The 20,000-nt window shown below is 45.8% G+C and overlaps 1 protein-coding gene across 12 annotated transcripts in view; it reads left to right on the top strand.

Moving 5' to 3' along the window:
- The window catches only part of LOC122247536 (uncharacterized), a 316,213-nt gene that overhangs the window by 248,831 nt on the left and 47,382 nt on the right, over positions 1 to 20,000 (top strand). For 10 of the 12 annotated variants that reach the window (XM_086553405.1, XM_086553403.1, XM_086553397.1 and 7 more), the window contains 8 exons: positions 3,715 to 3,908; positions 11,551 to 11,826; positions 12,677 to 12,777; positions 13,466 to 13,926; positions 14,675 to 16,531; positions 16,939 to 17,528; positions 18,806 to 18,928; positions 19,702 to 20,000. The exon at positions 19,702 to 20,000 is cut by the window's right edge and continues 1,150 nt beyond it. In XM_086553405.1, the coding sequence (XP_086409531.1) occupies positions 3,715 to 3,908; positions 11,551 to 11,826; positions 12,677 to 12,777; positions 13,466 to 13,926; positions 14,675 to 16,531; positions 16,939 to 17,528; positions 18,806 to 18,928; positions 19,702 to 20,000 (3,901 nt within the window). Of the gene's footprint in view, positions 1 to 91; positions 330 to 3,714; positions 3,909 to 11,550; positions 11,827 to 12,676; positions 12,778 to 13,465; positions 13,927 to 14,674; positions 16,532 to 16,938; positions 17,529 to 18,805; positions 18,929 to 19,701 lie in introns of those variants that run through there. The other 2 variants (XM_086553406.1, XM_086553408.1) reach the window with 2 other exon arrangements.

Raw genomic sequence — 20,000 nt, 5'->3', positions numbered from 1 at the left:
ATGAATTACTCTATCTACCGCGCGGTGATTACGACTCTAGCCCGGCGTATCAGCGAGATAAAATTGATACGGATAAGAGAATTATGGCGTGTTAACCTCCCCAGCCATGCCATCCCGTCCCGTACCGACCGGCCTGGCGAGAGTGATCAAGAAACGAGCACGGACTAGTAGCAGGAGAGACTCGCGGACTACTCTCGTTGCTATAGAACTATTCGAAGTGTTTTTTTTTTTGTTTTTTTTTTTGGAGGGGGTCTCTGAGGATTTTTTGGGTGCGTTCGTTAAGGATTTATTTTTTTGGTTGGTGTGTGTGGTTTAATAGGATTGATAAGGTGGGTTGATTTTGTTGTTGTTGTTGTTTTGCTTTTTTGTTTTTTGTTAGATGGATGGGGTCTTTGTGTGTGTGTTTGTTTGTTTGTGCTTGAGTTGTGCTTGTGGTGCCTGGCTGTGCGTGTTGTGTTGGAGACTTGCTGTGGTGTTGTTTGATTTTTTTTATTATTAATATCGTGTAGGTATCGTGTAGGTGTCAGTGATATGTGCAGATAGGCCTACCCCCAGTGCCACGAAAATCCCTCTCTCCGTCCCACCTATAGTGGACATTCCCACTCCACTCCACTCCACACTTAACCTCCCCCTCCCCCTTCTCTTTCATGCCATGTGTGTAGGGGGAGGGAGGGAGGGGGATGCATTACAAACGCGGGCATAGCGAGCAGGGGAATGAGAAACAAGAAGGCTATGGAAACGTGGGGAAGCATAATGTGTAATGCTCCATTGTTTAGGTTCGGGAATTCTACCTGACGCCACGTTCCCTGTGCCGCAGTCTCCGTGGAACAGGTGCTGAGAGTACCCGCGAGTGTGTGCGTCCGTGTGTGTGTGGGTGTGGGTGTGGGTGTGGGTGTGCGTGTGCGTGTGTGTGTGTGGGGGGGGGGGTGCGTTCGTGTATGTGTGTGTGGGGGGGTGTGGGTGTGGGTGTGGGTGTGCGTGTGTGTGTGTGGGGGGGGGGGTGCGTTCGTGTATGTGTGTGTGTGTGTGTGTGTGTGTGTGTGTGTCTTTTTCATTCGTGTTTCCGACAGGCATTTTTATTTCTGTTTATTTTATTATCTCTTGCTGTTAGGCGACCCTCGATGCCCTCTCATCATCGCAGAGGCACTGGCGCAACACAGGGAACTCCCACGAGCAGTGCCTTGCGACGGTGGCACACGGAGCGATTACGCAATACACGGTTTTATAGGGTCGTCGTATCGTGTTATTTTTCGAAGGAGGAGGAGGGGGTCACGGATTTCACCGAGAGAGATAACGGGGCTTGTTATCGCGCGAGTCGGTAGAATGACCGTAGATGGTGGGGAGGGAGGGAGGGAGGGAGGGAGGGAGGGAGGGGGGAAGGGGTGGAGGGGGAGGGTGGGATGGGAGAAGGAGGGGAGGAAGGAAGGAAATAAGGAAGGAGGGAGGAGGAAAGGAAAAAGGAAAAAGAGAAGGAGAGAGAGAGAGGGAGGGGGAGACCTGCTTTCTCCCTTTCTCTCTGTTCTGAATGTTATTGTTGTCAGTAATATTTTTGTTTTTTTAATTGCTGTTAATAGTATGTTTGTTGCTGTGCTTATTGCTGCTAATAGTATTTGCTTTGTTGTTGTTGTTGTTGTGATTATCCGCTTTATCGATTTGTTTATTGAATGATTGTGATTGTCAGTCTTGCAGAGTGAATGCGAAGACTTTCAGACATTATTTTTGTCTCTTGGAAATTGACAATCGGTAAAACAACTATTGAATTAATGTAATTTCAACAATGAATACGATGGTATCTACATGTCAAGAATTGTGACACTTTAATTAAAATCAACAAGAATAACTTCAAACTTCAAGGGAAGTTTAAGATCTGATATCTGACTTACTCATCATTTTTGATAGGGCTTTATGCTGTGTTATTGACAAGTGCATTGAACACCAGCGCCACTTGGAGGTCTGAAGTGATAGTCAGGCTGCAGTTTGTTTTCAGAAAAATCTTGAAGTATTTTGGTGTCGAGAAATTAATCACCTTTTTTTCGACATTTTAAAATTAGTTGTTTCTTTATTTTGTAAATCTAGATTACTGTTGTTATCATTATTATTATTTTGCTATTGTTATTGCTATTATTATTGTTGTTATTGTTATTATTGATATTAAGATTATTACTGTTATTATTGTTGTTATCATTATTATTATTATTATTATAATTATTATCATTATTATTGTTATTGCTTTTATTATTATTATTGTTGTTGTTGTTGTTAGTGTTATTATTATTATTATTATCATTATTATTATTATTATTATTATTATTATTATTATTATTATTATTATCATCATTATCATCATCATTATTATCATTATTATTGTATGTGAATTGTTCAGTAAATAGTCACTTCAGAGCTGTTCACGAGGAAATATTGCGTCTTATCTCATGCCTCATTTCATTTTATCTCATTTCTCATTTTTGGCTTACTGCAGTGCGTGTTGTTTTCTTTCGTAAATGTGAATGTTTACTGTCACTCCCTTTTCTCTTGTTGGCATTTACCTTTGTTTTTTTTCTGTTATCTATTTTTTCTTTCTTTTTATCCGATTTTATTAGTAGTTGGTATCTTTACCTTTTACATCATTTTCTCCTTTATGTTACTTTCATTTCTGTGCTGATTTTCACTATTTTTTTTTTCCGTCACTTCACTCACGGATTCTGGTGTACATATTCATGCCCTGGATTTTTTTTTTTTTTTTTTTTTTTTTTTTTTTTTTTTTTTTGTTAGAAGAATAAAAAGTTACTTTGTCTGGCTGGAGCTACTTTGGTTTGGGATTCCGTCACGCGGTTTACTTTCACTCTTTTTTTCTTTTTCCTTCTCTTTCTCTCTTTCTCGTTCTTTCTCTTTCTCTCTTTCTCGTTCCTTCTCGTTCTCTTTCTCTGTATTTCTTGTTCTCTTTCTCTCTATTTTTCGTTCACTCTCTCTATTTATTTCTCTCTCTCTCTTTCTTTCTTTCTCTCTCTCTCTCTCTCTCTCTCTCTCTCTCTCTCTCTCTCTCTCTCTCTCTCTCTCTCTCTCTCTCTCTCTCTCTCTCTCTCTCTCTCTCTCTCTCATTTTCCTTTTTTTTCCCTCGAAGTTCGATCTTTTCTAAGACATACAAACTTTTTGGTGGTCTAGGCGGGTTTGTTGTTGTTTTTATTTGTCGTTGTTTTTGTCTGTCGTTGTTAATTGATTATTTGATGCGTCTGTTCTTAGATTGTGTTTGTACCTGTATTTGTTGTATTTGATTTTGAGATCTAGGCGTTATTGCTCACTGTGTTGCGAATTATTTGCATCAACAGACGATAAGTATGAGATCTCAGCCACACGAATTGCTAAAACCGAGAACCAACACGTTCATAAAACTTATGTTATGATGATAATAATGATAGTTGTTGTCATGATTGTTGTTATTACTATTGTTATTTATTGTTGTTGCTGTTATTTTTATTATTATTATTAGTATTAGTATTAGTATCATCGATGTTAGTATTATTGTAATTAATATTATCACTGTTATTATTATTATTATTATTATAGATTTTATTATTATAGATTTGATCATCATAGTTATTATTATTATTATTATTATCGTTATTCCAACTCCTGCCACTATTATAATTACAATTCTTCATGCAACTTCCCCCAACGAACCCCCTTCCTCACGCCCATCCTCTCGCCCTCCCGCAGTGAACGTAGACGAGAAGCTCCGCGGCAGCTGCACCCTCGCCGACTACCAGCTGCAGGAGGTGTGTGTGGTGCCACGGGACTTCCGTGCCCCGCCGCTCTCGGTCACCGACCTCATCACCATGGCGGCCATTTCGCACCCCGAGGACAAGAAGAGACGGACCCTCCTCTCGCTCTTCTCCAGGAAGACCAAATCCGTGAGTTGGGTGGATCCTAGGATGTGCTTTTTCTCTCTCTCTGGATTCTCTCTGGAATCTCTCTGGATTCTCTCTCTTTCTCTGTCTTCTCTCTTTCTTTCTCTGTCTTCTCTCTCTTTTTCTGTCGTCTCTCTCTTTTTCTGTCGTCTCTCTCTCTGTGTCTTCTCTCTTTTTCTCTCTGTCTTCTCTCTTTCTTTCTCTGTCTTCTCTCTTTCTTTCTCTGTCTTCTCTCTTTCTCTCTCTCTCTCTTTCTCTCTTTCTCTCTTTCTCTCTTTCTCTCTGTCTTTTCTTTCTTCTTTCTTTCTTTTTTCTTTCTTTTTTCTTTCTTTTTTTCATTCAGTCTTTCTTTTTTCTTTCTCTTCTCTTTTTTGTCTTTCCTTCTTTTCTTTCTTATTTTTTTTTCTTTCTTCTTGGATTTGTTTATGTTTACGTATATGTTCTTATTGTTCTCCTTTTGTGTGGGAAAAGGGATTGAATACCCTTTAAGGGATTGTCGAGGAAATAGTAGTAGTGATGATTTTACCGACGCTCGGAGGTCAATGTAAACCAAGGTCACAATCCTCTTTCCGAAGTGGTCACAGCGGGCGGAGGTCAGCGAAGACGACATTCCGGCCAGCCTGAGCTGCTCCTGCCTCCCCCTCGTGAGTCGTTTCGCACTTCGGAGGCCATGACCGGTACAGGCACCCGGCACCGGCCTCACTGGGGCACGACCTCGGTCTTACTCGGTGTTATCCTTCCTTCATTCATCTAAAAAGGGTTGGATCCTATCCCTGTAGATAGAGGGGTGTTCGATTATCTTTTTGGACCGTAACCCCCCCCACCCCACCCCACCCCGGTCTAACCTAGAGTAGTCGGATCCAACTCTGTAGGAGCGTGTTTCGATTCCTTTTCCCCGCGACTTCGGTCTAGTGTTACTATTCGTCTCAAGAGTCGGATCGAACTCTGTAGAGACGGGTTCTATTCCTTTTGAATCCTCCCTCCGCTAACCTACTGTAGTGTCGTCCTGCGGCTCAGAGTAGTCGGATCCAACTCTGTAGAGGCGTGTTCGATTCCTCTGCTCACGACTTCGGTCTAGCCTCGTCTAGTCCTGCGTCTCAGAGTCGTAGCCAAGCCCTATAGAAGCGTATTCGATTCCTTTTGACCCTCCCTCGGTCGTAGTCTTAGTCGTTGCGAGAGAAGTATTACATCAGATGCTCATATCTTGTCTCGGTTGTAGTTACTTGTAGATAAATTCCAACTGCTGTAGTAATTATAGGATTAAGTACTCGGTAGTGGCACCTGTAGTCTCTTGAACTGGATAACTCTGCAACAGCGAGTCCTTCCGTTCCGTTGCCGTTGTTGTGTTTGTTGTTGCTGTGTTGAGCTTCTTTCCCTAATGTTGAAAAGGAGTGAGTGATTATCAACAACAATGTCCTGGATTTCCTTAGAGGAGGAGAGTAATGGTCGTACTCATCCGATTTTTATTTTTATTTTTTATTTTTTAATAGCTTTATCTGATTAGTGATTGTGAGATAAGGTTGTCAGTAGCAGGTTAGATAAGACATTTCTTTTTCGAGCTTGACCGATCCTCTCTCTTCAGTTATTTTTTCGCTGGACATTGCTTAAGAAAATTGTTTGCGGTTTTGACATTGTTCTTTCTTTGCGAGGCTGGGGAAAGCGGGGATGGGAGAGGGGAGTGGGGTGGGAGGTAGGATGATGGGGTGGGTAAGGGGGGCTAGGGTTGGGTTGATGGAGAGAGGGAGAGGGAGGAGAAGGAGAGGGGGAGAGAGAGAGAGAGAGAGAGGGAGGAGAAGGAGAGGGGGAGAGAGAGAGAGAAGAGAAGAGAAATAAAGAGAAAGAAAGAGAGGAGAGAAGAGAAAGAGCGAAAAAACAAGAAAAATATAAAGATAAAAATCGAGAGAGAAAAAAAAGAAAAAGATATAGAAACAGGGACAAGGAGAGAAAGAGAGAGAGAAAAAGAGAAAGAGAGAAAGAGGAGGAGGGAGGGGGGGTAGGTGATAGGCTGATGGGGACGTGGTTAAACAGCAACCACGCAAGGCAACAGGTGGTCTAACTAGCACAAGTAGCCCCTTTAACAACCTCTTCATCTCTCCGTTCATTGTACTCTGTTTAGTCCTACAATGAATGCTTTGTGGGTCTTAGTTCGGTACTGTTGTTTTCGTCTTTATTTCCATTAATTCTGATGATGATAATGATGGTTGTGGTGAATTGTAATGTTTTTTATTATTGTTATTTTTGTTAGTAATATTATTCTTTTTGTTATTGTTATTTTCGTTATGATTTTATCTTTATTATTGTTATTATTATTATTGTTGTTGTTGTTTTCATTATTATTACTATCATCATAATCATCATCATTATTATTATTATTATTTCTTTGTCGTTGTTATCGATAATAATAACCTGATCTCTGCTCATTCTTTCCTCTTCCTCCTTCCTTATTCTTTTCTTCTTCTTCTCCTCCTCTTTTTCTTCCCCTTCTCATTTCTCATCTCCTTCTTCTTCTTCTCCTTTTTCTTCCTGTTCTACTTCCTCTCCTCCTTCTCCTCCCCCTCCTTCTTTTCCTTTACCCTTTCCTTCTCCTGCTTCTTCTTTTTATTTTCCATCTTCTTCTTTTTCTTCTTCTTCTTCTTCTTCTTCTTCTTCTTCTTCTCCATCTCCTTCTCCTTTTTCTTGTTCATCTTCTCCCTATTCTTCTCCTCCTCCTTATGTAGACTATGCCCCTTTTGCAGCAGGATTCGTCTATTCACTTGATTACGGATGTACTTAATTAGTTGAATTAATAAATCCTCATATTTAATTAAGTCCTGAAATCCATTAAGTTTCTCCAATTAATTCCTCGGATTGAATTCTCTACCTCATGACATTTAACATGACATTTAACTCATAGCTGATCCGATAAGAGTGACCGTAAAAATGATGGACAGTTGGCCTTATCGGTCCGTTCTGATAGCTGGCTAATCCTGAATGGGACATGTTAAGATATTAGTTAAATGGAGAACGGACTCAACCTTGATGGTATGGATAGATAAGATCTCCCCATCCCCCCATCCCTATCCCTCGTTCCCCACCCTCCCTTCTCCCCTTCTCCCCCTTTCTCCTCTCTCCTCTCTCTCCTTCTCCCCCTTTCTCCTCTCTCCTCTCTCCTCTCCCTCCCCCCTTCTCTCCTTCTCTCCTTCTCCCCTTCTCCTCTCTCCCCTCTCCCCTTCTCCCCCCTTCTCTCCCCTCTCCCCTCTCCCCTCTCCCCTCTCCCCTCTCTCCTCCTTTCAAATACCACCTGATGATATGATAGCATTTCGTCATGTTAGTGTACTGATTGAAATGTGTATGTGTGTGTGTGTGTGTGTGTGTGTGTGTGTGTGTGTGTGTGTGTGTGTGTGTGTGTGTGTGTGTGTGTGTTTGTGTGTATGTGTGTGCGTGTGTGTGTGTGTTTATGTGTATGTGCGTGTGTGTGTGTTTTAATGGAAAGCTAGTCTAGAGGGGGGAAGAGGGGGACTAGCACACGGCTGTGGTTATGAAAATATGCGTACTCTAACCTCCCCCCCTCACTCACCTCCCCACCTCCCCACCTCCTCCCGCCCACCGAACTGTTAGGTACTTTTAGGGAAATTCATCGTGGGTTGAGTGGTAGGCTGACCTGCAACCGCTTAGTTACAGGATGTATTGATACTTTGATTTAGATTTAGAATTATGATCTATGTAGAAGTGGAGATAGCATATAGGGGAGAGGTAGAGAAGGGGATGAGGGAGAGGGAAGGGGAAGAGGAAGGGGAAGAGGAAGGGGAGGGGGGGAGGATAGAGGAATAGGAAGGGGAGGGGGAGTGGAGTAGGAACAGTAAGGGGTGTGGAATAGGAAGGAGACGGGAAGAGGAAGAGGAAAGATAGGGGGTGAGCGAGAGGGAAAGGGAGAGCAAGAAGAAGGAGAAGAGAAGAGGAAGTTGAAGGGGAAGAGGAAAAGGAAAGGGGAAGGGGAGAAGAGTAAGAGAAAGGGAAGGTGGGAAAGGGGAAGAAGAGGAGAAATAGGAAGAGGAAGAACACTAACGACGGCGATGGCAGCGTTCCGTGTTGCATGTCACGTGTTGCATGTGTTTTGACGAAGAGCCGGCGCCAGGTACCCCGCAGGCGCCGTGAAACCTGCGTAACACTCCCTACCTACGGCCGACTCGTCTCCGTCTGCACATGCGTCAGAGACTCAAGAATGAGTTTTGAGCATCTGTGAAGACGAACATGAGAGAGGAGATACGGGAGGAGGAAGGGAGAAGGGGGAGGGGGGGGTAAAAGTCGATTTGGTAGTTATGTCCCGAACATTTTTTTTTTTTTTTTTTTTTTTTACGTTCCCTTGTCTAGTCTCTTCTGGTTCTTTCTCCCTAACCGTCTCTCCCCTTGCATAGTCTCCCTTCTCCCTCATCTCCAATTTCTTGCTTTGTTACTCTCGCTCATCTCCACCTCTCACCTCTCAGTCACTCTCCTCTTCTTGACACTCTTTCCTCTCTCTCTCTCTCTCTCTCTCTCTCTCTCTCTCTCTCTCTCTCTCTCTCTCTCTCTCTCTCTCTCTCTCTCTCTCTCTCTCTCTCTCTCTACCTACCTATCTCTATTTATCTATCTCTATCTATCTTTTTCTCCGTTTCACACACACAAACACACACACACACACAAACACACACACACACACACACACACACACACACAAAAGCTGCCACTCGCCCACCCTCACTTCTTCCAGCTAATTGACCTTCCCTCTCCCCTCCTTCACTCCTTCCCTCCCCACTACCTCTTCCCTTCCTCCATCTCCCCCCTTACTCCTCCTCCTTTACCCCCCCTCCTTTGCCTTCGCCTCCTGATGTGACACTTGAGGGTGACATTAATACTTGTCGACCTTGAGGCAATGGTAGGGAGGGGGGGAGGAGGAAGAGAATCAGAAGAAGAAAAGGAAAAAGAAAAAGGAGAAGGAGAAGGTGGAGATGGAGGAGGAGGAAGAGAAGAAGATGAAGATGAAGAAGAACGAGAAGAAGGAGAAAGATAAGATGAGAAAGGAAGAGTGTTTGACGAAGGAGGAGGAGGAGGATAAGGAGGGGGGAGGGAGGGAGAGAGAGGGGGAGGTGCCTTAACTAACGATCAGCAAGCGACGACCCCCCCACCCCCCCACCCCCACCCCCGCCCCCCCTGCGCGACACGTCCCCGCCGGATGCAGCTGCCGCGATGCTCGTCACAGGGTCGTTAAAGGGGTCGTCAGGCTGTTGAGGGTCGTTCGCTGGCGCTTTTCGCTGGCTGATTTATCGCTCGTTGGAGGCTAGGTGGGGGTAGGAGGGGGAGAGGGGAAGGGGGGAGGAGGATGGGGGAGGTTGGGATGCTGTAAGAGCTATTGTTCATTTATTATGGTGATTGTTGTTTTATTGTTGTCGTCATTGTTGTTGTTGTTATCATTATTAATAATAATTATATTCTCCTCATCATCATCATCATAACCACCACCACCACCACTACTACTACTATTACTACTATTACTACCACTACCACAGTCATTCTCATCATTAATATCACTATTATTGTTATAGAGCATTGAGAGGGAGGGAAGGGGGATAAGGAGTAGCAGGCAGGGGGAGGGGGAAGAGAAGGAGAAGGAGAAGGGGGGGGGAGAGCTGGTTGATTCGGCGTGATTGGCAGGCCGGAAGACGCGTTATATCTGCCACCTGCCTTAATTGGCGGTCACCTTGGTTGGGTCTGTGAAGGAGGGGAGGGGTGAGATAGGTGAGGGGAGAAGGAAGGAAGGGAGGGGAGATGGAAGGGGTGAGGGAGGGGGGAAGGGGGTGAGGGGAGAAGGAAGGAAGGGAGGGGAGATGGAAGGGGGTGAGGGAGGGGGGAAGGGGGTGAGGGAGGAGGGAGGGGAGGTAGAGGGGGGAGAAGGAAGGAAGGGAGGGGAGATGGAAGGGGGTGAGGGAGGAGGGAGGGGAGATGGAAGGGGGTGAGGGAGGAGGGAGGGGAGATGGAAGGGGGTGAGGGAGGAGGAAGGGGAGATGGAGGGGGTGAGGGAGGAGGGAGGGGAGATGGAAGGGGGTGAAGAAGGAGGGAGGGGATATAGAAGGGTGTGTGGGAGGTGTGAGGGGAGATGGAAGGTGATGAGGGAGGAGGGAGGTGAGATGGAAAGGGTGAGAGGAGAGATGAGGGAGGGAGGAAGAGGAAAGTGAAGGTGAGAAGATAAGGAATGTGGAATTATTGTTATTATCTTTTTTTTGTTTGTACTTTTTAAGCAAAGGGGTCACACGCGGTTTGGAATTTGATTGAAACAACGAGGAATATGCAGAAATTATTTTTAAAAAATCTAAATTCATGGAGTTATTTTTTTCTTTCTTGAATTCTTCCAATCCTTTGAAGCTACTGTATTCTGACTGTTGCATCATTCTTATCAATTTGCAAAACATTCCTCATTGAAGTACATTAATCTGTATGTAACTGGTCCATATTCGAGGTGTCAAAAATTGTGCTTATCACTAAGTTTTCGATTTCGTTTTTTTTGAGTAAATCTGTTTATGTAGCCATTACAGATCTCAAGATTCAAGAATATATGAATGTTTTGATTTTGTTTTGTTTTCTGAATACTGTTGGGCGTTTTTTTCTTTTTCTTTTTTTATGGAATAATAATCTTTCACTAAAATTAAACAAACGGAATAGTAGGTTTGGCAGATCGGCAGGGGGTGGGGGGAAAGGGGAAGGAGGAAATGAAAGGGAGAAGAAAAAGGGAGGGGGGAGAAGGAGGAAATGGAAGGGAGAAGGGATAAAGAAAGGGGAGGGTGGAGAAGGAGGAAATGAAAGGGAGAAAGAAGAAAAGGGGAGGGGGGAGAAAGAGGAAATTGAAAGGAGAAGAAAAAGGGAGGGAGGTGGGGCAGGAGGAAATGGAAGGGAGAGGAAGGATCAATCCGGAAGTTTTTGGAGGAATGACGTCACCGGCTCTTGACGCGGCAAATTTTTCCTTCATTCGAACATTTGTTTACGTGCATTGCGTCAAGATAAAACCACTCGAGGAGTAGGTGATATATGCCCATTTAGAGACACGGGTCATTATCACCTTATGTATTGAGATTACGCTAAGAAACCTAACTCCCCCCCCCCCCTCAAAAAAAATATATATATAGATGATAAATAGATTAGTTAATTAATCAAAACTAGATAATTAGATGAAACACACTTACTGAGATTTTGCTAAGAAACCTAACCTCTCACCCCCAAAAAAAAAAAAAAAAAATAAATAAATAGATTAATTAATTAATCGAAACTAGATAATTAGATAAAAACACACTTACTTAGAAGTAGTGCAACATATCCTGTAAATTGATGTGTGTGCTTCTCATTTACATTAGTTAATTGCGTATGAAGACTTGAAGTTGTTGCCCTGAGTTTTTGCTTTGTTGCGATGAGTGTTGCATATCATGCTCTCCATTATTTTGTCTTCTGTTACTTACATGTGATATGACAAGCATTAAACTGTTTACACTTCGGTTTCATGTTTTATGGTGGTATGTGTTACCGCATAACATAGGCCTACGTAATACTTTTCTAGAGATGACAAAAAGGTGACGCCATGCGAGTGCGAGTTCCACGGACGCCGCCCTAATAGCTTTATTAACGAGTGTATCTTTCCCAACAGTCGACGGGTGACAGCAGCTTGTCGTCAGGCAGCGCGGGCGAGCGGAGTGTCAGCCCCGCGCGGTCTGACGAGTCGGCTGACGGGCGGCCTACACCCCGCCCACTCTCCCCGGCCTCGTCCTCAGCCACCCTCACCTCCAGCCACCCTCCGCCCCCCCTCTCCCGGCCGGCCTCCTCGCTCAACCTCGCCAGGGCCAGGAAGAGACAGGCACCCGCGCCCCCGGCCGCTGCGCCTCCGCCTGCATCACAGCCGCCCGCGCATCACACCAATGGCAAGGTTAGTTCGTAAGGGGGGACATTGACTTCGACTTTGCGTGATTTTGACTTTGAAGGAGTGCCTTATTTGGGTGAATTTGACCTCGATTGATTTCCATGCGGGGGACTTTGACCTCGATTGACTTCGATGCGGGGGACTTTGACCTCGATTGACTTCGATGCGAGCGACTTTGACTTCGATTGACTTCGATGCGGGGGACTTTGACCTCGATTGACTTCTATGCCGGTGACTTTGACCTCGACTGACTTCGATGCGGGGGACTTTGACCTCGGATGACGTGGGGAGACTCGTTCTGATTAGGAATAAGAGCAATTTCAGGTCCATTATTCACTGTGAAGATAACAGACAGTATCTAAACGATCTTTGTTCTTGTGTCATCGTTTCATTACGTAATACTTGTTATCTTTTTAAAGTGATAATGATGATAATGATAAAGAAAAGACATTGATGACAAGTGAGTCACTTTGATGGGTTTGTCTTCATTCTTTGAAAATATTCATTTGCATGTTTTTTTATTTCATCATTCATTTATATTTATTTGATGTACTTCTGTTATTTATCTGACTTATCTAACTTTTTGTTGTATTTTAAAAGTTGTTTAAAAGAAAATACTCATGTATATTTCTTACATATTTTAACTTGTTCTCAGTATTTTTTCTTCTTATTTTTATTTACATTTACTCATCTATCCACCTTAGTTAACATTGCATTTGCTTCCCTCTTTTTATCGTTTATTTTATGTCATTCAATCTAAAGTACATCCTTCGTTTCATTTAGTTCATCATATCCATCTATTTTTGATCGACAACCCCATAATTAATCGATTGACTCACTGCTTGCTTGCTTGCAGGCGGAGAACGAGCGTCGAGAAGGCACTGGAAGCAACCTGTCGAGACGGAGTTCGGACTCGTCAGGTTACCATGACTCGGAGCTCAGGTCACCTCACACCAGGTACGGCGGGACCTGCTACTGGGTGATGACTAGGGATGGGGACTTGGGGAGGGTTAGAAGGGGTAGGATGGTGGGGTGGGGAAGGGTAGGGTAGGGTAGGGTTGGGTTAGAAGGGGAGGGGAGGGGAGGGGAGGGTTGGGTTAGAAGGGGAGGGGAGGGGAGGGGAAGGGAGTGTGGGATTAGGTTAGAAGGGGAGGGGAAGGGAGGGTAGAATTGGGAAAGAAGGGGAAGGGAGGGGAGGGAAGGGTTAGAAGGGGAGGGTAGGGTAGGGGAAGGGGGGTTTAGTTAGGGTGAGGGATGAAGCGAGGAAGGGATGGATAGAATAAGTAGGTGGATGGAGTGGTGAGGTGTGAGGGAAGAAGGAGGAGGGAGGAGGAAAGAAGATAAGGGTTAGGAGGATAGGATAACTGGATGGGTGGATGGGGTTTAGGGTGATAGCTAGGAGGGGGTAGGGGGCTTAAAGAGGGGGGGGTAGAATGACTGGATGGGTTGATTAGAGGCACGGGGTGATTGAAAGGATTTTGTGATGTACTTCGGGATTCTAGCAGAGAGATGTGATGTGTTCGTGAATTAATGGAGCGGATGCCTGTTAGTGGTCAGTGAATGTTCCAGGTCCTGCTAGCGCTGATTACACGCTCTACTACTGTTCATGTAAAAATGCTTTTCTCACGCCCTCCGTCCCTTCCAGTCCCGCGGGCTCGGAGATCAGCAGCCTGGACACGAGCCGCGGCCCGGCCGCCGGCGCGACCAACCTCACGTCGGTGGTGTCGACGTCCAGCCTGTCTCTGGCCTCCTCACGGGGCAAGAGGCGCGCCCCGCCGCCCCCGAAGCCGACGCCCACCAAGCACGACGAAGCGGCGCGCCCTTCGGCCATCCCCGAGGAGGCGGAAGCCCCCCTGCCGGCTAAAGCCCCCGAGGAACGCGAGAAGCCTCGAGTCAACGGGGAGGCCGAGCCTGCCACGCCCCCCTCCTCCTCCACCCCCCAGCCCCCGGAGACCCACCCCTCCTCCCCGACCTCCTCCCACGTGAGCTCCGTGTCGTCGCTGAGTAGCGTAGAGCACCAGCAGGCGTCCAGCCCCCTCCTGCCTCCTCCGCCAGACGTAGAGTGCCCTCCTCCTCCTCCTCCTCCCCCTCCAGCCTCCGCCTCAGGTAAGTCCATCTCCGCCCCGCAAGACTTCCTCGACGAAGGGAACATTGAGGACGACTGGAACGACTTCCTGAGTGACTTGGGGGAGATCCTCCAGACTCAGCAGAAGCTCGTCTTTTAACTCATGACCTGTAATGTTATTCCTCGAGGAAGACTCTCCCGTATTTTGTTTCCCTTTTAGTTCCGTTGGCTAAGATGTTTGTGATTATATTTCCAGTTCAGTGCATTTTTTTTGTTGATCACTTTTCAAAGACACCTGATAGAATGTTTATATTTTGAAACCTATACCGTTACTTATTGCAGAATTAGTGTTTTCATTTTTACTAGAAATAGTATCAGCACTGTAATCACTCTTAGTTAAAAGTTTTCAGTATTGAAATATTCCTAGATATAGAATATGCATGGTAATGTTACATTAATAAAGCAATTTGACATGTGTAATTAAATAGTGATATACCTTTTTTAGTTATACTACATGTAGGCATGGGCATTCAGTAATATGCCATATCACTTTTACTTTTGATAAGATTAGAACCACCAACCAAAGAATTCACATCAAGAATGACCAAATTTTCATACTAACATCATTTTCCATGGTTTGGCTTTTCCTAAATTCCAAGAGCTCTACATCTTTCACAGTTAAAATGTTAATTGCATGGCATAAAACTGTCATAGCTCATGCGCGGTTTGCATGTAGTTACTCTTAGTTTCTTCTGCATGCTTGGTAATGGCTGTACTAACCCTCCACAGACAACACTAACTCTGGCGCATCCTTCAAAGCCTCCCATCCTCCTCATCCCAAAGCCTCCGACCTCGGAATGACACCTCCTCACCGTAGCCACTCAGCTTCCACCTCCTCTTCCTCCTCCTCCTCCTCCTCCTCTTCGTCATCCTCTTCCAACACTCCTTCCCCCACCACCGCACGTGCTACTGTTGCTGCCAGAGTCAGGCCGGGAATGCAGCACGAGGCAGCATCGGCAGCAGCAGCAACAACAGCATCATCAGCAAGCCTGAGCAACGGCAGTGGAGCAAGTGGAGTCATCTCTCCTGACAGGTTAGCAGCGCAGGAGGGCCGTCTTCAGCCCAGCCGCCAGGATCGACAGCGCCCGCTCTTCTCCCCCCCGCCCACACATCCGGAAGACAATCGCAAAAGGCACACTCCCGAAGATGCATCCTGGTCTGAAGACACCCACCCCAGCAAGAGCGCCAAGCAAGGCAGCGGGCGAGACAACTCTGGCATCAGTGCCAAAGGTGCCAAACAGTATCCCGAAGATGCCATAGTGCCACTGAACACCAATATGGAGAATGCACCAAATATTCCTATGTTTAGGATTGTCACCAAGTCACAAACAACAGTACAACAAGATGATGATGTGAATAAGAAGTTCATCGCCGACGGAAAGACGCAGCAGATCAAGGAGGAGGACAAGTTTGGTTCGAAAGGAAAAGCATCGTTGACGAGGAATCCGCTGGCTCGAGGAGGGCAACTTAGCAAACAACAAAAAGCATTTTTCGACGAAGACGATGATGATATGGATTTCAACGAAGAAATGTTTGCGCCAAGAGATGCTTTAGGAAACTCTTCCAACCAGAGTATGGAGTGGAGGGACTTCAGCAACCAGTCTTTTGTAAGTGGTCACCCAACAGCTTCCTCGACACCTGTAGATAAAGCGATCCCAGAGCCAGTCCTCAGAAAGAATACCCCAGACACGCCACAGCAGCCAGGACACTTTGATCGGACCATTGGCAGTGGCATGGATTCATCCTTTGAAGGTGGTGTTTCTGGAGCAAGTGTTGAAACACCACCCATACCTGCACCCAGAAATGTGGTCCCTCGAAAAAAGAGAGCACCCCCTCCCCCTCCTGTATCTACATCTAAAATGCCTGATACTGAAAAGCAAGTTCACGTGCTTAACCAACAGGGATTTAACCCTTCTTTAGAACTTTCTGTGAGACCAAAGTACAGTGAAATCTCGACCAGGCCACAGCTTTCAGAAGCTGAAGAATTTGACATCATCATTAACCAACCGGAAGATGAGGAATTCAAGGTTCATGTATCGAGCCTGACAAGTGCAGATGCAGACATCCTGTCTCTGCTGACCGAAGTAGACGTCGATTCCCCAATCCAGACATCGCAGGGTCGATCTCCTGCATCAAGCATATCATCAGGTAGATCCCCAGTGCCTAAGAAAGGTCTTGAAATGGACATACTTTATCCTGAAAATGATGCAGACGTGCGGTCCAGTAGTAGTTCATCAAGCAAGTCATCCCACAGCTCCCCCCCGCCAAGCCCTCCTGTCGCACCCACCGCTGCAATCCCCTCTCAGACGACAGCTAGTAGTTACCGTGCCGGATACCTCGCTTTGATTTCACAGCTCCAAAGCTGGGACAACACAGAGTCTCTTGAGACTGCTGGCTTAGACTCCTCTGACTCACATAGCAGCACCCCTCGCGGGTCCCTCCAAGACACTCCCGCACAAGAGAGCTCGCCTCAGATGCCCTCTGAGGACGCTTCTCAAAGGTCACCCACCTCCCGTGAAGGGGCGCATCGTGGGCCTTCTACACGACCTCGACTTGTCTCCAGCTCTTCTCTGTGCTCAGATACAGGTTTGCATGAAAAGGTTTCCACGGGGTTCTCTCAAGGATGCTTCTTGGGGTGCTTAACCATTGCGGTTTGGGCTCAAACAGGTCTCTTCGTGTCAGTAAACCAGAGTTGATGTAAGATTCACTCCTATGTGAACTAACATACGTATTACATATGGTCAGCTGTATTTTTGTTTAGTTTTTATGTAAAGTATTAACAACTTTGCTTAACATTAACAGTAGAAGTAATATAGAGGTATTTTAGTTGTGGTATTTTGCATGTCAACAGGGATATACAGCATACATTTCTAGTAAACATGTAATAAAATATTTTTAAATAATTTGATAATAAAATGGTATTAATTAACTTCAGAGTTGCCTTATCTTGTATCATTAATATATACATTCCCTTCTTTTCCACAACGCAACAGATCATGAGGTACAGACTCGCACTGCCAGCTTCTCCTCAGAGACGAGTGAGGATAATGTTGTCAGCAGTAGAGTGGAGTCGACCTACACCCCGAGCGACGAGTCTCTCAAGCCAAAACCAGAGGAAAACAGCCTCCAAAATGCTGTCATCACCAAGAACCTCGTGGACGAAGCAGCCCAGCCCGACAAGGAACTGCAGAAGTCACCCACGGAGAGCGTTAGTAGCAGAAGTAGCCTCAGTAGCTTGGACGAAGAGAGCCAGGTGTCCGTCGGGGAGAAGACCCTTGCTGCGGAACCCACAGCCCGATTAGAGGTCGTCAGGAACAAGACGAACGAGACGAGTGAAGACAGCATTGCCGAACCCCAAGACTTGACAACGAGAGATTCTGGCTCCTCACAGTCCGAAAGGGACTCTGATGGAGACAGTCGGGGAGATCACACGCAAGATGAGGTCATGAGAGAAGCAGAAGCAAGAGAGGTAGTGGAGACAGTGGTGCTGGAGACGCCAGTGCTGAAAGTGAACATCCCGAAGGAAACCAGGGATCTGCCCAACGGTTCGGTGGATGGATCCTCAGACATCGGTAGCGACAAAGTGAGTTGCAAAATGCGACGTGTGCAGTGGAGGGTGACGTGTGCTGCACGGGTATTGCTGTTTTTTTTGCATCTGTGTGTGAGTGTGAGTGTGAGTGTGAGGCCCGTAGTAAAGAACCTGTGGGGTGGGGCGTCGGGAAAATGTGACGGGTGTCGGGTGTAGGACGTTGGATAAAATGTGACGGATAAATAAAATAAAATAGGTTAAATAAAATAAAAAAGCAATAGACATTTTCTATTTTATTTTATTTATCCTATTTTATTTTATTTAACCTATTTTATTTTATTTATCCGTCACATTTTATCCACATTTTATCCAACGTCCTACACCCGACACCAGTCACATTTTCCCGACGCCCCACCCCACATGTTCTTTACTACGGGCCTGAGTGTGAGTGTGTGTGTGAGTGAGTGTGTGTGTGTGTGTGTGTGTGTGTGTGTGTGTGAGTGTGAGTGTGAGTGTGTGTGAGTGTGAGTGTGAGTGTGAGTGTGAGTGTGAGTGTGAGTGTGTGAGTGTGTGAGTGTGTGTGTGTGTGTGTGTGTGTGTGTGTGTCTGTGTCTGTGTGTGTTTGCATGCGTTCGTGCTTGCGTGTGTATGTGGTCCACGAGTACGCGCGCCCGCGTGTAAATTCATTGATATGATTAGTATATGAGGACTATTATAGAATTAATTATCTGTTTCTTTTATAGTTTTGTATATGATTCTCTCTTCATCTTTATTTAGACATGAAGATATTTTTAAAGTTGTATAACATGATAATCCCATGACCAATTGAACTAGTTAAAAGTATTATAACTCCTTATCTTCTTTCCACTGACATTAAATTGAATATCCTCTGGTTAACACATTTCAACATACAAGGAACTCCTCTAAAACAAATCCAATCACAGTGATTCATCTAGACAGCAACTAAAGCAATTCCCTTGTGAGCGTAAAGTTAGCACTCGGGGATTCTAAGATTCTAAGATTCTAAGACTGTGTGATTGATTCGGTTTGGTTTATGGTAAGCTGCTTCTAATATGATCAAGATTTTTTTTTACCGCAACGCCATATGGCTCAAAGATAAGATTTAAGGAAATTTAGTCTCATTATTCCAGAATTATTATGAATTAAAGTTGATATAAATTATCCCATGACTATGATGATAGACATTAGGTATCATTATTCCAGAATTATGATGACAGATATCTAATCTCATTGATCTAGGATTATACACTGAAATTTAACACCCGCTATTCCAAGATTATGATTAATCCGATGAACTTGACTCCTTCCAGAACATAACTGCCGTGGCCACAGGAAGTCGGAAGACCTCCGTGTCGTCACTGTCATCCGCCTCGTCAGGAGACTCGGCCAGTAGGACAGAACACGCGAGACCGAGCCCACAGGAGGTGCAGGAGGTGAGTTGGGATGGGGAGTGGGGAGAGAGGTGGGGGTAGAGGGGAAGGGGGAAGGGGGGAGGGTGGAGGAGAGGGAAAGGGAGAGGGGAGGGGAGGGGTGGGGTGGTGGAGGGAAGGGTGGGGAAGGGAGGGGAGGTGTGGGTGGAGGGAGGAAAGGAGGGGAGGTGGGGTGTGTGGGTGGGGAAGGGAGGAAGGGAGAGTGGAGGGAGGAGAGGAGAGGGGAGGTAGGGGTAGGAAAGGGAGGGAGGAGGGGAGGTAGGAAGGGTAGAAGGGAACGGAGGAGGTAAGAGGAAGAAGGAAGGAGGAGAGAGGAGGGAGGGGGGAGAGAGGGTGGAGGAAGAAGGAGAGGAAGGGAAGAGAAGAGTGAGGATGGAGGGAGGAGGAGAGGAGGAGGAGGAGGTGGGAGATCTATGGAGACGAGGAAGGAGAATTCAAAGATGAATGGGATGAATCGAAGGAAATAAAGGATGGCTTCATCGATTTGATAATTGAATGCTGGATCGATTTGACTTTTTATAATAAGAAAAAATAAGTTCAAGGGTCAATTTCTTCGATTATGGGAGGAAAGACTAGAATTAAATGCTGGATCGATTTGAATATTTGATGAACAAAAATTATAAGATCAGAAGGGAACGCTGGTTTAATTGATTTGATTATAAAAGGGAAGCTGAGAATTAAATGTTAGATCGACTGAATGTTCACTTGGCGAGACATTAATCATGGAATGATCGTTCACGACCCCATTTCTGACAGAGCTTGATTCATCTCCTCAGAAATCTAAGAAGGCAATCGAGAGCCACCTGGAAGCCGCCTTCGCCGACCTGGACGAAGAGAGCCACGAGAGCCACTCGGGCCGATCCTCCCCCGCCGCCGAGGTCGTCGCAGTCCCGCCCCTGGAGAGCGTCAACCCCAAGGAACCGCCGGTGGACACCTGGGAATACAAGATACCGGATCCGCCCACGCCGTTCAAGGACGGGCCGTCGTCGAAGGCCACGGACGAATCCTCGAGCCTGTCTTCGGACGCGTCGCCCGAGTTCCTTTCTGACGTGCCCTCGGGCTTCAAGGACTCGCC

This window comes from Penaeus japonicus, unplaced genomic scaffold (assembly GCF_977035675.1).
Source record: "Penaeus japonicus unplaced genomic scaffold, GWHDUDI00000001_assembly GWHDUDI00000028, whole genome shotgun sequence".
Classification (NCBI taxonomy): Eukaryota; Metazoa; Arthropoda; class Malacostraca; order Decapoda; family Penaeidae; genus Penaeus; species Penaeus japonicus.
This window is presented reverse-complemented; position numbering and strand designations above follow the sequence as displayed.